Source organism: Petaurus breviceps, unplaced genomic scaffold (assembly GCF_028583685.1).
Source record: "Petaurus breviceps papuanus isolate PSGF00001 unplaced genomic scaffold, PetGlider_PUasm1.0 90881, whole genome shotgun sequence".
Taxonomy (NCBI): Eukaryota; Metazoa; Chordata; class Mammalia; order Diprotodontia; family Petauridae; genus Petaurus; species Petaurus breviceps.
The window spans coordinates 9,656,192-9,674,745 of record NW_027187369.1 but is presented as its reverse complement, the minus strand read 5'-3'; the positions used below and the strand labels follow the sequence as shown (position 1 = coordinate 9,674,745).

Below are 18,554 nucleotides of genomic sequence, written 5' to 3'. Positions count from 1 at the left end.
CATCCACTTTTGAAAAGGGACAGGATCAAACTAGAGAATAGAATAAGTGGGAGGTGGGATAGGAGGGAGGGAAATATAGTCAGTCTTTTACAATATAGCTACTATGTTATTGTTTTGCATTAGCTACACATGTACAACCTATACTGAACTTATCCTCCCAGTAAGGGTGGGTGACAAGGGAGGAAGGGAATGAATCTGGAATTCAAAGTTTTAAAATCAAATGTTAAAAATATATATATATATATATTATTAATACTATTTGACATGTAATTGGGAAATAAGATATACAGGCACTGGGGCATAGAGATCCACCATGCCCTACTGGAAAAGTCAAAAGGGGTATGGGAGAAAATATGGGAGAGGCCAGATTGGAGGAGGGGATATCCTGTGGGACTGCTGTTTTGGGGCAGTGGGTAGGGGAAAAATGGGGAGAAAATTTGTAACTCAAAATCTGGCAGAAACAAATGATGTAAATCAGAAGTTAAAGCATTTGAAAAATGGGGAAAAAAGGAAAAAAAGGTAATATTTTTAAACTTACAATCATCTTAAGAGGATCAGAAAAAACCCTTTGACAAAACAAAACATTCCCATATGTTGAAAAGTCTAAAAAGTATAGGCACAGAACACCTCTCTTTAATAGGAACTTTAAAAAATATGTTTAAAGACAAGAACTAGTATTATTTGCAAAGGTAAAACGGTGGAAGCTGTCCCAAATACTACTGGAGAAAAACAAGGATGTTCCTCTCCCCACAGTATTTTACATCATTCTAGAAAGTCTAGTTCTACAAATATGACTACAGAAGGACACATGATTATATAGCTTGAAAGCTGGAAGGAACCTTGGAGATTATTGCTCAGTCTACTCTCTTCACTGTACAGATAAGGAGTCAGAGACCCAGATAGGTAGAAATGACTTTCCTAAAATAACCCAGGTACAGGTGAGGGAGATCAAAGACTCAAACCTCAGTCCTCTGATTCCTGTCTAGGCTCTTTCTACTACAGTAGAGTCAAAGCATAGACATTAGCAATGGATATAAATTATCCTTACTTTCAAATGACATATAGATTTGCTTAGTTAATGCTGGAAAATCTGAAGAACTCTAAAGCACCTAGGCGAGGGCGTGGATATGGTGCTGTTTCTGTAGTTGGGAGGACCTGAGATCAAATCCAGCCTGAAGACACTTACTAGCTACATGGCCTTGAGAAATGTACTTAACCTCTCAGTTTCCTCATCTGTAAAATAGAAATAATAATGGCACATACTTCCCAGGGCTGTTGTGAGGATAAAATAATATTTCTAAAGTACTTTGCAAAATTTCAATGATATATACAGGCTAGCTAATATTATTATTCAAGACAACTAATCCCTTCAGAAAAACTATAACTTAAAAAATAAATCCACAAAAATCGACATTTATAGCAGTACTTACAAACCATCTTAGCACTAAACAGCAAGACACTCGGGATGTCTATAAATGCTCTTAATGCTATGCCCCTGACATTATACAAATACAATGTAGTTAAACCAAGAAGAGAAGTTGTCAGTTAGGAGAAGTTTTATATCAAATATTTAAAAGAGTTCTGAAACCCATGGGATATATACAGATAGTTTTGTATTGATTTTCTATATGAGACCAAGAGGCATTCTCCAGCAGGTCAAAAAGTGTGGAGAAAATAGCTTTTGGAGGAAGAAATTTTTAAAAGTTCTAAATCACTGACAGTAAGAGGAATGTAAATAAAACAACTCTACTGATTAAATAAAATCCTGGCAAAACCATTATATATAAATAAATATATATCCAAAAATTATCCACATGATCAAGTTGGATTTATACCAGGGATGCAAGAAGATTTGAACATTGGGAAAAACAATCAACATAATTAATATACACAGATGTGTTGATTTCCCTATGTAAGACTTAAAGCCATTCTCCAATAGGTCTAAAGATACAAACAAACAGCTTTTAGAAGAAATGTGAAAGAAAATGTTCCATATCACTAATAGCAAAAGGAAATGAAACAACTCTAATGAATATGGATTCAAATTTTTAAAATAAAATCTTGGCAAAAAGTAACTACAGCAATACATCCAAAAAATTATTCAATATGATCAAGTTTACACTTGGGATTTATACTAAAGAGCCAAGGATGTTGGAACATTAGGAAAACAACCATCATTAATCTTTGTAAAAAGTAGAACATCCAAAACCAGATGATTATACCAATGGATGCCAAAAAAGTTTTTGACAAAGTAAAACCTTCATTTATGCTAAAAACCCTACAAAGCATAGGCAGAATAAGAACATTTTTTAATATGACTTAAAAATATATCTAAACCCAAAAGCCAGCATTATATACAAAAGGGGAACCATTATAGGTTTTCTAATGAATATGCAAATAAAGCAGGGCTGCCTCCTCCTTTGCCTTCTGTTATCTGCTATAATTCTAAAAATGTTAACAGTATTATTAGAAAAAAAAGTTAAGAAAGAAATTAAAAGCATGTAATAGATAAAGCTCCCTATTTTCTGATGACATGATGGTTTACTTGGTTTGATGATCATTTAAGTTTTCTAACTGAATCAATTAATAGCTTCAGTAAAGTAACAGGATACAAAATAAGCCCACAGAAATTGCCACCTTTTCTATCAAGCAATAACAAAAGGAAATGGTAGAAAGGAAAATTACACTAAAAGTATACAAAAATCCATGAAATATCCGGGAGTAAGTCTATCAAAGTACACACTACTACTAATAGCTAGTTATATAGGCTTTAAGAATTATGGGGTAGCTAGGTGCTGCTGGGCCTGGAGTCAGGAAGACTCATCTTTCTGAGTTCAAATCTGGTACGAGATACTTACTAGCTGTGTGAGCCTGGGTAAGTCACTTAATGTCATTTGCCTCAGTTTCCTCCCCTGTAAAATGAGCTAGAGAACAAAATGGCAAACCACTCCAGTATCTCTGCCAAGAAAACCCCAAATGGTGTCTTGAAGAGTCTGACACAACTGAAAAACTGAATGACTAAGGAATTTGAAATACTTTACATACATTCTCTCATTTGATCTCATAATAACTCTGTGGATTCAGTGCAATTATCATCCCTGTTTTAGTTTTGTAGATGAGATAAATGAAGCAAAAAGAAGTTAAGTGACTTGCTCAGGGTCACACAACTAGTAACTGTCTGAGGCAGCATTCAAACTCATGTCTTTCTGATTCCAACCACTCAGCTCTCTCTGTTAATCAATAAATATTTATTAAGCTCCTACTGTATTCCAGACACTGTGCTAAGTGGTAAAGATGCAAAAAGAAACAAAAAATAGCTTCTGCTCTCAAAGAGCTCACAATCCAACAGTTGAGACAGCATGAAAACAAATACCAATATAAACGGGCTATGTACATGATAAATAGGAAATAATTAACAGAAGAAAAGTGTTCAAATTAAGAGGGGTTAGGACAGGCTTGCTAAAAAGATGGGATTTTCAGGGCGGCTAGGTGGCACAGTGAATAAAGCACCAGCCCTGGAGTCAGGAGGCCCTGATTTCAAATCTGGCCTCAGACACTTAACACTAGCTGTGTGACCTTGGGCAAGTCACATAACCCCAATTGCCCTTCAAAAAAAGGCAAAAAAGATGGGATTTTCATTGGAAAAGGAAGTCAGGGAAGCCAGTAGGTGAAGTTGATAAGGGCTCTCCCTTTCCATTCCAGACATGGGGGACATCCAGAGAAAATGCCTAAAGCCAAGAGACAAGAGTGCCTTTTTTATGGAACAGCCAGGAGACCAGTGGCAGGTGGCAGGGAGAAAGGCATGAAGAGGCTGGAAAAGTAGGACACTAGGTCATGAAGGACCTTGAATGCCAAGCAAAACATTTCATATTTGATCCTAGAAGGTAATAGGGAGCCACTGGAGTTTACTGAATAGGAAGTGGCATGGTAAGACCTGAGCTGTAAGAAAATCACTGTAGTGGCTGAATGGAGGATGGATTGGAAAGGGGAGAGACCTGAGGCAAACAAACCCACCCTCAGGCTATTGCAATAGCCTGGTGAGAGGCGATGAGGGCCTGCTCCAGGATGGGGACAGTGTCTGAGGAGAGAAAGGGATATGTTCAAGAGATGATGCAAAATTAAAATCAACAGAATGTGTCATCTTGGCAACACACTATCAGGTGTATGAGGAAGGAGTCAAGAAATGAACTTGAGGGACTGAGAGGATGCCCCTCTGTAGTAATAGATAAGGTAGAGGAGGGGAAGGTTGAAAAGGAAAGCTAAGGAAGGTCTGGTTTGGACATGTTGAGTTTTAGATGTCTACTGAATATCCAATTCAGATCTCTGAAAGGCAGTTGGAGATGGGAGACTGGAGGTCAACAGAGAGATTGGGGAAGGAAAAGTAGATTTGAGAATCATCAGCATATAGTTTGTTTGTTTTATTTGCCTTTTGGATGGCAATTGGGGTTAAGTGACTTGCCCAAGGTCACATGGCTAGTTTTTTTGTGTGGGTGTTAAGTGTCTGAGACCAGAACTGAACTCGGGTCCTCCTGACTCCAGGGCCGGCACTTTACTCATTTCACCACCTAGCTGCCCCAGCATATAGTTATTAAATCCATGGGAGCTTATGAGTCATCAAGTGAAATAATATAGAGGGAGAAGAGAAAAGGGACTCAGGACCGAGCCTCGAGGGACACCTTTTGTTAGAGGGCACAATCTGGAAGAAGATCCAGCAAAGGAGATCTAGAAGCATATTCAGTAATATACTTAGCTATCAAGGTGATATTTTATAGAGCTTGAAAAAAATAATAAAATTCAAGTCAACACAAAAGGCAAAAAGATAGCTTCTCCCCTGAGGGTACATTCTAATGAGGAAAAAAAAACCAAGATGTTAACAACTAGGAAGATACAAAAATGTATGAAGAATAGATAATCCTAGTTCTATGGTTTAAACCTCTTTTGCCAGTTAGCTGAACATGAATATGCTACCTAAATATTAAAGTTTATTTAAAAAAAAAGAAAAGAAAATGAGGTAGGTAGCTTTCACAACTCTGGCTAGGGGTGGTAGGTGGGAGAATTATTAGCCAAAAAAGGGATAGAGGTGATCACAATCAATTGAAAAAAAAACCCATAGCAGAAAATAGCTCTAATAACGGTCCAATATTCCAAAGAAGAGTGTCTCAAAAGACTTTTAGTAGCACCTTGTCTATAAGGTATTCACACAATCACAACAGTTATGAAAAGAAGAACTTCAGGCCATTAACAACTATGTGTAAAAGATTGCTAAATAAGAGAAATGCAAACAAAAATAACAACGACAGGTAGCATTTATATATGGCTTGAAGGTTTGCAAAGTGTTTTACAGATATCGTCTCATGTGATCCTCACAACAACCTTGGAAGGCAGGTGCTATTATAATCCCTATTTTACAGATAAGGAAACTGAAACAGATAGGACCACACAGCTAATAAGTGTCTGAGGTATAATTTGAACTCAAATATTTTTTACTCTAGTCTAGGTCAAACTCCCTCTCCAATGGGCCACATAGCTGCCTCTCAATCAGAACAACTCAGATTTCATTTCACATACAGCAAACAGACAAATATGACAAAAGATAGGAATAGTCAATATTTGGGGAATTTTGAAAATAGGCATACTAATATATTCTTGGAGGACTTGTGAATTGGGCCATTTCTGAAAAATAATTTGAAATGGAGCAATCCATTGGGACCACTGAGACGCTTTGACCCAGAGATCCCACTGTCAGATGGGCTACACCAAAATAAGGGTGTCCCAAGGCATATATACCAAGGAAGTCAAAGACAGAAAGGTCCATACGCCAAACTAGTCATAGAATTGTAACTATTTTGTAATAGGAAATAACTGGAAACAAAATCTATGCCCATCAGCTGGAGAATAGGTCAAAAAGTCTTGGAATATCAATGTAATAAAATATTATTACACCACATGAAATGCTGAATATGAAGACTACAGAGAAGACTTATATAAACTTATGCAAAAAGAAGTAAGCAAAAACAGAAGAACAATATGCATAATGACCACTATGTGTGCTGAGTGCCTGTGTAATCATAATGAACAAAGTTGGACACCCCTCCTCCCCACAAAATATCAGACTATACCTCCCTCCCTTCTTTGCAGACATGGAAGAATATGGGTGTGGAGCACTGTCCGACTCAGTTGTTCTGTTGGTTAGTTTTGTTAAACTAATTTGTTTTCCTCTTTACTATTTTTGAAGGAATGGATCTCTAAGTGGGGAAGATATTTTTGGAAACAAATGATATAAAAACAAATTTACGAATAAAAATATTTTAAACAGCTTAGGAATCAACAAGCATGATCCAAAATGCAAGCCATTGTTGGAAAGGTTGTGGAAAGAAACCGGTCCAACCATTTTTAAAAACAATTTGCCATTATGTGGTGAGAAAGTCTGTATACTGTTCATAGCCTTTGACCCAGTGGTGCCACTTCTGGGCATATATCTGAAGGAGGGCAAAGACAGACAGGTCCAATACAGACAAAAATATTCAAAGCACTAAGTATGGAAGGAAAAAAAGGCTAAGAACCAAAAATTCATTAGGAACATCATTTTGCTGAAAGAAATGAAGAATATGAGAAATTTAGAGGAACTCTGTAAGACTTCTCTGAAGTGATAGAGGAAATAATGCAGAACCCAAATATCAATGCACACTAGTTGTTCTAGTGACATGAATGATAACAGAAAAGACCAAACCATGAGAAATTATAATGAATAATATTCTTCACCTCTCCCCTCTCTTTTCCTTTCTACTACTGGCTGCTAAATCTATATGGTACTTTTGCGGCTCCTCAGTATTTGAATTCTTTTGGTCTGCTAGCAGTACTTTTACTTTGACCTAGAAGCTCTGGATTTGGGCTATATTTTTCTTGGGAGCTTTTATTTGGTGTTTCTTTCAGGAACTGACCAGCAGACTCTTTCTATTTTCACTTTGTCCTCTGGTTCTAAGATCCAGGCAATTTTATTTGGAGATTTCTTGAAAGATGAGAATTCCCTTATTTTTGGTTATGGTTTTATGATAATCCAATGATTTTTAAATTATCTCTCCTTGATATGTTTTCCAGGTCAGTTGTATTCGCTATGGGATGTTTTTCTATTTTCTTTTTTTATTTTATTAAATCTTGCTATCTTGTGAAGTAATTTATTTCTATTTAGTCCATTCTAATTTTAAGGGAGTGTTTTTCTTGGCCAAAGTTTTGTACCTCTTATGCCAAGCTATTAATTCTCTTTTCAATTCTTTTTTCCACAAATCTCCACAATTTTCCACAAATCTCCACAAATCCACAAATCTTTTCTAATTTTTCCCTCTAGTCTTATCATTTCATTTATAAAATCATGTTTAGCTCTTCTAAAAGAAACCTCTTCAAGATGGTGGAGTAGAAGGTGACTCTGAACAAACTTTGGAGCTACAGAACCCACAAAATGACACAGAAAAGCTAACCTCCTGCTGAGAACAGCCTGGCAGGCCAGCAGGAGTCTGCCAGCGCAGCACTCTGGGAGCCGAGCCTAGCCCCACACAAGCCTCAAGGGAGCTACAACCAGCTGCTGGCAGGAGGGACTTCAGATCACCAGCAGCTGTTAAAATTTTCAGGATTATCAACCCATAGATGCTAAGGACAAAGTAAGAGGTCAGTGCAGTGTGGACTTTGTGAACTGGGAGTTTAGGAGTGCAGGCAGGCCTTTACCCCCTAGAGGAAGAAGTGGCTGAGGCGCTGTGGCCATGTAGCCACCACCAAGTGGCTGCTTCAGAGTTCCTGGTCTGCAGATTGTAGGAGGAACAAGCAACCAGTCTGAGGAGTAATCACTCTTGCTTTAACCTGCTTAGATCTGGATTGTACTCTAGGGTGGAGGTCCTAGGGTATGTGACCAGTTTTCCAGAGCATGTGGAGGCTTCAGAGAAGGCACCCAACTAATAGCTCCAGCAGCTGCGAAAACCCCAGCAACTGGGACAAAGCTCCCCTCCTTAGTAGCAGAGTTCTACTGTGGCAAAAAGCTCAAAAGTCAAGTAAGTGAGTGGCAACATGAGCAAATGAGGGAAGCAAGGCAAGCACAGCGATCTGACTCTGGATTCCTTTTTTGGGGACAAAAAAGGATGTAACAGGAGGAAGACAGCAAAGTCAGAACTCCTGCACCAGAAGCTTCCAAGCTGCTTGTAAGCCATAGAGGAGCTTAAAAAGGATTTTGAAAACCAAATAAGAGAAGGGGAGGGAAAATTGGGAAGAGAAATGAGAACAATGCAAGAAAATTATGAAATGAGAGTCAACAACCTGACTGAAGAAAATAACACCTTAAAAAACAGACTAACTCAGATGGCAAAAGAGGCTCAAAAAGCCAATGAAAAGAATGCCTTAAAAAGCCAAATTTTCTAGATGGAAAAAGAATCTCAAAAGCTCACTGAAGAGAATCATTCCTTCAGAATTAGATTGGAACAAGTGGAAGCTAGTGACTTTATGGGGAATCAAGATACTATTAAACAGATCCAAACAAATGAAAAAATAGAAGGCAATGTGAAATATCTCGCTGGAAAAACCACTGACCTGGAAAATAGATCCAGGAGAGATCATTTAAAAATTATTGGACTACCTGAAAGCCATGATAAAAAAAACAGAATCTAGAAATCATCCTCCAAGAAATTCTCAAGGAAAATTGCCTTGATGTTTTAGAACCAGAGGGCAAAATAGAGGTTGGAAGAATCCACCGATTACCTCCTGAAAAAAGATCCCAAAAAGAAAACTCCTAGGAATATTACAGCCAGGTTCCAGAGTTCCCAGATCAAGGAGAAAATATTACAAGCAGCCAGGAAGAAACAATTTGAATACTGTGTAAACCCAATCAGGATAACACAGGATCTGGCAGCTTCTACACTGAGGCATTGAAGGACTTAGAATATGATATTCCGGAGGTCAAAGGACCTGGGATTAAAACCAAGAATAACCTACCTAGCAAAACTGAGTATCATGTTTCAGGGGAAATTATGGTCATTCAGTGGAATAGAGGACTTTAAAGCATTCTTGATGAAAAAAATGAGAGTTGAATAGAAAATTTGACATTCAGATACAAGAAGCAAGAGAAGCATGAGAAGGTAAATAGGGAAAAGAAATCATAAGGAATTTATGAAAGTTGAATTACTTAACATTTCTACATGGAAAAACAATAATTGTAACTTATGAAACTTTTCTCAGTATGGGAATAGTTGAAGGGATGAATGAATATATATGTATGTATATATACATATATGTCTATATAGGAGGGTATATGGGCATATGAATACATATGTGAGTATGTGTATATATGTGTACAGGTATACATACCACAGAGGGTACAGGACCAGTTGAATAGGAAGGGATGATACTTAAAATGTGATATTAAGAGTTGAGAGAGGAATATAATGAGAGGAGATGGGGAGAGACAGAATGGGGTAAACTATCTCATACAGAAGAGGCAAGGGAAAACTGTTACAATGGAGGGGAAGAACAGGAAGGCAAAAGGGACTGAGTCAACCTTATTCTCAATGAATTTGGCTTAGGGATGGAATGACATACACACTAAATAGGGTATCTCACCCTACAGGAGAGTAGGGGGAGGGGGATGAGAGGGGGGATGATGGAAGGGAGGGCAGGCTGGGGGGGGAGGGAAGTTGGAAGCACCCACTTTTGAAAAGGGATAGGATCAAAGTAGAGAATAGAACAAGTTGGGGGGTGGGATGGGATGGAGGGAAATATAGTCAGTCTTTCACAATATATCCACTATGGAAATGTATTGCATAGCTACACATGTACAACCTATATTGAATTGCTTAACTTCCCAGTAAGGGTGGGTGACAAGGGACGGAAAGAATCTGGAATTCAAAGTTTTAAAATCAAATGTTTAAACATGTATATACACATTATTATTATTATTTTACATATAACTGGGAAATGATTTATACGGGCACTGGGGCATAGAGATCCACCATGCCCTACTAGAAAGTTGGAGGGGGTTGGGGGAAGATATAGGAAAGAGCAGATTGGGGGAGGAGATATTCAGTGGGATTGTTGTTTTGGGGTGGTGGGTAGGGGAAAGATGGAAAAAAATTTGTAACTCAAAATCTTGTGGAAATGAATGATGTTAACTAAAAATTAAAAAAAAATACAAAAAAAAGAAACCTCTTCATCATTTTTAGAAATTCTTTGAGGATTTGCTGGTAGATGCCCTGGTGCCTTTCTCTTATTTGTCTGTTTCTTGGGTGTCTCTGTCACTATAATAGCTTCTTCTTGTGGGTCTTTTTTTGTTTCTTTGGTTATTCTTCTTGCCTTACTTCCCGACTTGGTCCTTTTTATTTGGCCAGTGTTGAGATCAGAGCCACACAGCTGCTGCTTCCTTCTGTATTTGTTCCATACTCAGTAAAGCCTAGAGCCTGTGACTTCATTCTTCTCTGAACCACCACTCCTAGGTGTGGCTCCGCTCCTCTGAGTACTGTGGATCTGTGACACAACACAGAGTAGGGACAGAAGTGCTTATTGGCAACTGTTCTTGCTCCCTGCACAAAGTTATGTGCCAGACCTGAGACCTCTCCTTCCCTGGTGCACAGCCACAGACAGGCTCCTCTAGTACCTGGGCTGAAGGCTCCAGGGCATGCACCTGGCTATTCTCAGACCCCAAGCTCAACAGACCTCTCTTCCTGTCTCCCTTTGCCAAGCTGGGCTGGAAATAGACTCAATGTGATTTTTTCTTGGATTTCCTGATTATTTTATAGTTCTTTGTGAAATAGTTGGGGGAAGAGTTTTGTTGTACTTCCTCCTGCTATTCTGTCATCTTGACTGGGTTTTACCTCTGTCCTCTCTATAGAGGCATCAAGGTACAGAATATGGTATACACCATGCAACAAGGTTGCCCTGGTGGTTGGTTTTCTTTAAATGACTTTCTTTCTTGGGCAGCTAGGTAGTGGAATGTGCCAGGCCTAGGGTGGGAAAGACCTGAGTCTCAGCCTTAGACACTTACTACCTGTGTGACCCTGGGCAAGTCACATAGCCTCTGTCTACTTTCTCATCTATAAAATGGGAATAATAAGAGCACCTTGCCTCCCGGGATTCTTGTGAGAATCAAATGAGATAAAAACTATACGGTGCTTAGCACAGTGCCTGACACATAGTAAGCACTATATAAATGTTAGCTCTTATTTTTTTTGCTTCTTTGGAGGGGGAAGGTAGGGCAATTGGGGTTAAGTGACCTGCCCAAGGTCACACAGCTAGTAAGTGTTAAGTGTCTGGGATCAGATTTGAACTCAGGTCCTCCTGACTCCAGGGCTGGTGCTCTATTCACTGCGCCACCTAGCCACCCCCATTAGCTCTTATTATTATTAAGGAGGGGGTTCAAGTAAGAGTATCACTGAGGCAATAGTATCCAGCAATTCTTTAAATAAATTACTCATCATGGCTAATCAGGGTTTATATCAGATGGACAAGGCTTGATCAGAGAAATTAAAATTTTTAAATGACAAAACACTTGCACTAAAAAACTAAAAAAAAATCAAGACAAAGAAAAACTTTTGATCACGTATAATCTGTGATTTAAAAAATAACAGCTATACAGGAATTTTTCCCTCAACAAAGTAAAAAAAATCTACCATAGGACAAGAGCCAATAAAATATGAAATGGAGAAATGTTAGCAAAGTTATCACTAAAAATAGACAGAAAGCAAAGACTCTTACTCTTGCTACTTTTATTTGCCAAGACACTGAAAATTCTTACCACCTCAATGAGATAAGAAAAAGAGAATCAAGGCCTTAACATTGTAAGTTAGCTCAAGATATCATTATTTGCAGCTAACACAATAATATAGAAAATCCAACTGCATGAAGTGCAGCAAAGTAATAGTATTCAGAATTAACCATCCTCATCCATATTAATTCCAAATAAAGAACAAGAAAATATATTAAAAAAATAAATCCCCTAAACTATCAAATATTTGTGAAATAGCTTACATAGAAATACAAAGGACCTATGAAAGGCTTATAAACCTATAATGACTGAAATCAAGAAAGACCTAAATAACTGGAAGGTTATTCAGTGTTTATGCAGGGGACATATTATTATAGCAGAAATGATACTACTCCCTCAAATAATGTATATAACCAGTGTGACACAAAGATGCATCCTTGCAGAATTAGAGAGAAACCAAGCAGGGAGGAGTAGCAGGGGGTAGGCATGCTGAGAAAAACAGTTGATAATGACAGTCTTATATTCCTGGACTTTGAAACATGTCACTAAATGGTCATCATTATTTGATACAGGGCCACACATAGAGAAAGAGATCAGTGAGACAGAATAGATGTATCAAATACATAGAACAATGTGCATTCAATAAATCTATGACAAATCAAACCCTAGGACAGGCTGCATTATTTACCAAATCTATATGGAAAAATTGATTTGTAACTTCTTATACACTAAAGCCCAGGAACTCCCAGCCAGATGAGAAACTTCAAAAGAATAAAAGAACACAGAATGAAAGGACTTATCTCAATTGTCAAGGGGAGATTTTTTTTTAATTCAACAACTCAGAGATTATTAGGAAATTACTGGAATAATTAGTGAATACTCGCAGCAAAGACAAAAGAGAAATACAGCTCCATCGAGTTTAACAAATACTGTGTTTGTTAAGCGCCTATTATGTGCCAGGTACTTTGCAAAGATAAGGAGGGGAAATATTTCAGCCGTGCCTGTGCAAAGACCCTGACCGAAGAGAAAATGTTGCATCCAAAGAACATCAAGTAGGCCAGTTCAGCTGAAAAAGAGTTTGCATTTATTCCAGGGGAAATAGGGAGCCACTGGCACTGCTGGAGCAGAGGAGGGACACCGTTATGCTTCTGCTTTAAGAATATCTTTTTGACAATTGTGTGGAGGCCATAGTGGACAGGAGGGAAACTAGGGGCACTCTTAAAATAGCCCAAGTAAGGGGTGGATGTGGCTGTGTAGAGAGGGAGACACGAGAGAGATGTTGTGGCAGCAGTACTAGCAAATTTGGGCAAATGAATGAAGATGGGAGGAGGTGAAGGGGAGGGAGAGAAAAGAGTCGAGGGTGACATGGCATGCAAAATACATTAGGAACTGGTAAAAAGTCATCGTGATAACTCATACTGCACACGGCCTAGAGCGGGGGTGGGGAAGCTGCGGTCCTGAGGCCACCTGTGGCCCTCCAAGTCCTTAAGTGTGACCCTTTGAATCAAACCTCACATAGTAAGTCCCCTTCATAAAAGGATTTGGACTTAGTCAGAAGGCCACACCTGAGGACCTAGAAGGCCACATGTGGCCTGGAGGCTGCAGTTTCCCTACCCTGGGCCCTACATGTTCAAATTACATGAATAATTTTCAAGTGGGGAAGCACAAAGCACAATCATTTGAAAAGGGTACTCAACTTTACAAATAATTGCAGAGACAAAACTTTAGAGGTACCACCTCATAACCATCAAATTGAAAAAAATAAGTAAACACAATGGGGAGAAATGGGGAGCAATGCATAGACATTCGCTGCTGCTGAAATTAGAAATGTGGAATCTTTCAGAAGAAGACTATCAGTTGCAGGAAAGTTTACCAAAAAGCATCCTGCCGGCTAAGCCAACAATTCCATTGTTGGGAACACACTCTGAAAGTGTTATATGAAATAGCAAAACAAAAGAGTTGTCTGTTCCACATTTCAGAGCAGCATTATATGTAATTGGGGGATGCTATAAATGCCCAGCCATCTCAAGATAGTTAAATCATGGAACCTTAATGTAACTTCTCGAGTATGAGGAATATAAGGAAATATGGAAAGCCCTTTATGAAAATAATGCACATTTTTTCCCAAAGCAGAAGAAGGGAGCACAAGGCCCAGGATCTGGCACCACTGCTGACACTTCCTTCTTTTCTCTTTGCAGAACTGGCATATGACCTGGAAGTGGATGAAGCCCCTTTGAACAAGCAGCTTCTGAACCAGCAGAGCAAAGAAGGCAATAGTGTGAGAAGCCTTGGGGCGGGGAATTCCTTGCTGGGGCTCCTGGCCGCCATCCTGCTTTATGTGCTGTGTTTCTTTGGGTTGGTCCACTGACCTACTGGCGCAGCACCCCCGCCTTCCTGGCACTCTTCTCTTTGTGACACCCCTTTGCAAAGGCGGTCTCCTTGGGAGCTCTCTTCTGGCCTGTTCAATTTTGTCCTGTCTTGTCTTTCTGTCGTCTGTCTCTTTCCCAAATAGTAAATGGAAGAGAGGCGACATGTTGTGTTTTGTAAAATAAAATGGTATCTTTGCGAGAATGGTGAACATTAGTGGCCGGCTCAGTGCTGTCATTGGACAAAGAACATCACTCCAAGCTATAGCCTAAGGGAACCAAGACTGCATGGCCCACATACCTTTTTCCTCTTGAAAGTATGCATGTGTCAAGGTGGGGGATTGTCTACAAACATCTTGAACTGTCAAGTCCAAACGTGTTGCATATTTTCAAACCTGCTGGAGGGCGGTAGCCACAGGGGTCCCTCTGTTTCTAGAATCTCAGTTCTCTGCCCAGGATGATGGATCTAAGCTCTAAAACCTGGCATTGGGCCCCCGTAACTGAGTACCTCCACAGTGGCAGACCCAGAGAGGCTACATGGGGTGGGAAGGAAGAACCAGGACTAGTATGGGGGGAGGGGGAGCAACTACGAAGTGTGGCTTCACTGAGACATCACTGTCTCTGCCCTAACCCAACTCAACAAACATTCTGGAAACACCTCCCTGTGTGTAGGCCACCAAATTTGAGACTAGGAGAAGATGGATGGCTGGACAAAGGTATCTGGGAGGTCAGTGTCTAAGAGCCAAGCTGACCAGTGCAAACATACCCAGTACCTGCATGTTTTAGCCAAGAGCACTTAATCAGTGATAATTTGCTGAAAAACGTTCAGTAAAAGACAAGTGATATAACAACCAATCCTCATACATCAGCTCTCGTTTCTTTTACAGTCAAAAACTGCAGTTCTAAGAGGGGACATGACCCCCAATCAGGGAGTAGCAGCCAAAGCAGGAGGTAAACCCCCAGTCTCTGAATGCAGATCCTTGCACCAATATTCACTTTCAGTAATTCACATGTAATTCTTACAAGTCTTAAGCAAGAAGAAAACATTCTACAAATTAGGAAACTGAGTCTCAAAGAAGGGAAGTGATTTGTTCCAAGTTATATAGCCAGTAAATAGCTGAACTGGGATTGGAATCAAAGTTTCTTTACTCCCAACCCCACCCCCTTTCAATGCTTTGCCAGACACAAACCTTGTCTGTGTAATATTTGACATTGTCATTGTCCCTCTCTGTCCCCAAATGGGGGCAAGCCTCAGGGCAGGTGATGGGGAAAGCCAATAAGCAGATGGTACAGAAAAAAAAAGACAATCACCAAGTGCCTGAACCAACCTCCTGCTGTCTCCTATAGCCTTGCCCCACTTAGACCATTCCACCAGCTCAGGACTCAAGACTGGAGAAGTGGGGGGAGTGTGACCCCAGCCCCGTGGGCTGTGTTGTCCCTGACCTTTCTGGGCACTTGGACATTAGGCATTATCTCGGAGCTGTCTGTTTTATTGTTGTATTCTTTTAAATGTAAACTATTAGTTCACTGACAAATTGAACGACCATTCAAAAAACAATCTTTGGGACTGGTTTAATCCCTCTTCCACATGACAGCCCCTCAAATACTTACAGCCAATGACCACTGGGGAGGTAGCACAGTGTAATGGGAAAAGTCTTGGATGTTGAGTCCAAGGTCATAGGTTCAAATCCTTGCTCTGCAATTGACTACTTATATACCCTAGGACAGGTTATTCTCTCTCTCTCTCTCTCTCTCTCTCTCTCTCTCTCTCTCTCTCTCTCTCTCTCTCTCCCTCTCTCCCTCTCTCCCTCTCTCCCTCTCCCTGTGACTCAGTTTCCTCCTCTGCAAAATGGTGGGGGACTAGATAGGCTCTGAGGTCCTTCGCACCTCTAAAACCTCCACCATATGATCTCGATGCCAAGTCTCCTCATCTCAAGCCTAAACATCTCTATTTATTTCACTACAACCCCATATGGCATAATCTCAAGACATCACCTTTCTCATCACCACCTTCTGGACCCACAACAGCTAATTAACATCCTTCATAAAACGTGGCAGCCAGCACTAAACACAACACTCTGAATCCAAACAGATGGGGCTGGGAGCAGGGGGACTGGAACCTCCCTTCCTCCTGACACTGTGCCTCAAGGGACTGGCTGCAGCCTAAGCTCATGTTCCCTTCTCCACCAGGTGGGAGTTTGGTCCAGGTAATCTTCCATCAAGTCCTCAAGCACAAAACAACAACACACTGTTCTCCACCTTTTCTTTCAGTCTTTGAGACCCCAATCACACAAAATTACTGAGCTACCATGACCCCAGCACAGCAGCAAAGGCCAGCAGAAAGAGCAGGCCTGAGACCTGGAAGGCAGGAGATCCTGTTCAGCTCAGTGACTGTGGGCAAGGGTCCTAACTATTTGGAAACCTTCTTCATCTGGTCAGTCAGTCAAACATTTACTAAGCACCTGCTAAGTGACAGGCATTGTGCTAAGCACTGAGAGAAACAAAGAGAGGCAAAAGATAGTCCCTGCCCTCAAGGTTCTCACAATCTAATGGGGAAATAACAGGCAAGCAACAATGTACAAACAAGCTTTATGCGGAATAACTAGGAAATTATCAACAGAGAGAAGGCACTGGAATTAAGGCACTGGGCTAAGTGCTTTACAAGATACCTCATTTGATCTTCACAAGAAGGTGGGTGCTATTATTATCATTCCCATTTTAGAGCTGAGGAAACTGAGGCAAACAGAGATTAAGTGACTTGCCCAGGGTCACACAGCTAGTAAGGGTCTGAGGCAACTCCAGGTCTACCGTTCTTTCGATCTGTCTCAACACCTTGAGTACAGGGCTTCTTGACCACATGATCTGCTCCACCAAGCTGCCTGTCTTTACATGTTTCTGTGGACTGAGGAAGAAGGTGAGACAAAGAAAGATCATAAAAAGGAAAGGTATATGGGCAGGGATGGCAATGGGAAGAAGGGCTGTTGGGGGGAGGGATCAAAACAAACAAGAACAAGCCAACAAGGAGGGTTGGGTGTGGGTGGAGAAGATGCTCCATCAGTCACTCATTCAACTAAACTGGAGCCCCACTCCCCACCTAAGGATTGAGCCCTATCTGCCATATGCCTCACTTCCTCTACCACTCACTCTCTGACCTAAGTGACCCAAACTTCCACCCCTCCTGCCCTTCCCCAAAGCCTTCTGCCTACTATGTGGCCCACCCCAGCAGGGCTTCATGCACCTCCAAGCACAGGCCCCTGGCTGCCTTTACCAGCTTCAGATTTCTGCCCTTGTACCATGAGCAGACACCAGAGGCTAAGCCACCAAGTCAGATGCTAGGCATGGCCTCAGGGGCTGAATCAGATTCTTAGATGTCTCTTTTATCCATACTGTGTCTATGTGTGTCAACATGGGAATCACATGCATGAACACACACATTTGCACACATACCCGCACACACACTATACCATGGAGGGTTAATTCAAAGGTCTGTTAAGTATCTACCTATGAGTCAAACACTCTTTGAAGCAATGGGGGCACAAAGACAAAAGGCAATATTTCCTGCTCTCAAAGAGCTTACATTCTACTAGGAGTGTAGAAAATGTTCACAGAGAAGGAAGTACCCAGAAATTTAAGGGTGGAGAAAACATTAAAGACCTTGATGGAGGAGGAAATGAGAAGGCTGGGAGAAGAGATGGCATAGAGAGGACGAGGTGGCCATTGTCCAAAACCAGAGTGAGGACAGAAAAGGGTGAGAACTGAGGTCAAAGAGGATTTAACAGCTGGTAATCTTGGAGGAGAGGTGGACTCAGAAGCCAGATTCTAAAGGGCTGAGAAGCAAATTTATTTTGTTTTGCAAGGATTAGCTTTAGATCGTAATAAATTCAAAATGGATACAGAAGCTAAATATAAAAGGTCATAACATAAAAACATGAGAAGAGAAGCAGACCAGGAACCATCCATAGCAATAACTAGGGAGGAGGAAATTAGAAAAAGGAAAATAGGTCATTTTCATTACATGAAATTAAAAGGCTTTGGTAGAACAAAATGAAATGCAGCTGGTATAAAAAGGGAAGTGGTTGGACTGGGGGAAAATATCTTTATATCAAATATCTCTAATAAGCACCTGATGTCCAAGACATATAGATTAAAGCCTTAAAGCCAAAAAAGGCATTCTCTGCTAGATAAGTGGTCAAAGCATATGAAGAAACACTTTTCAAAAGAAAATCTACCCCTATATTTCTGCAAGCAGTGTGAATCAATATGCCAGAACAATGATCCCCTGTGATCAATGCCACATCATGCCCAGACAACTGGGCAGGGGGACGGACCAGGTGAAATTCAGCTAAAAGTTCAATCCAGTCTGTAAACCCAAGGGTTCCCATCCTGAGCAAATGGGTTACACACTCGCACTCTCACTCACTCTCTCTCTCTCTCTCTCTCTCTCTCTCTCTCTC

General features: G+C 40.4%; 1 protein-coding gene across 1 annotated transcript in view; it reads left to right on the top strand.

Annotated features, from left to right (window-relative positions):
* The window catches only part of LOC138150679 (glypican-3-like), a 309,958-nt gene extending 295,641 nt beyond the window's left edge, over positions 1-14,317 (top strand). Inside the window, exon 5 of the mRNA XM_069074102.1 lies at positions 13,933-14,317. Coding sequence (XP_068930203.1) covers positions 13,933-14,102 — 170 coding nt within the window. The 3' untranslated portion in view covers positions 14,103-14,317. The remainder of the gene's footprint in view (positions 1-13,932) is intronic.
* Positions 14,318-18,554: the final 4,237 nt, after the last annotated feature.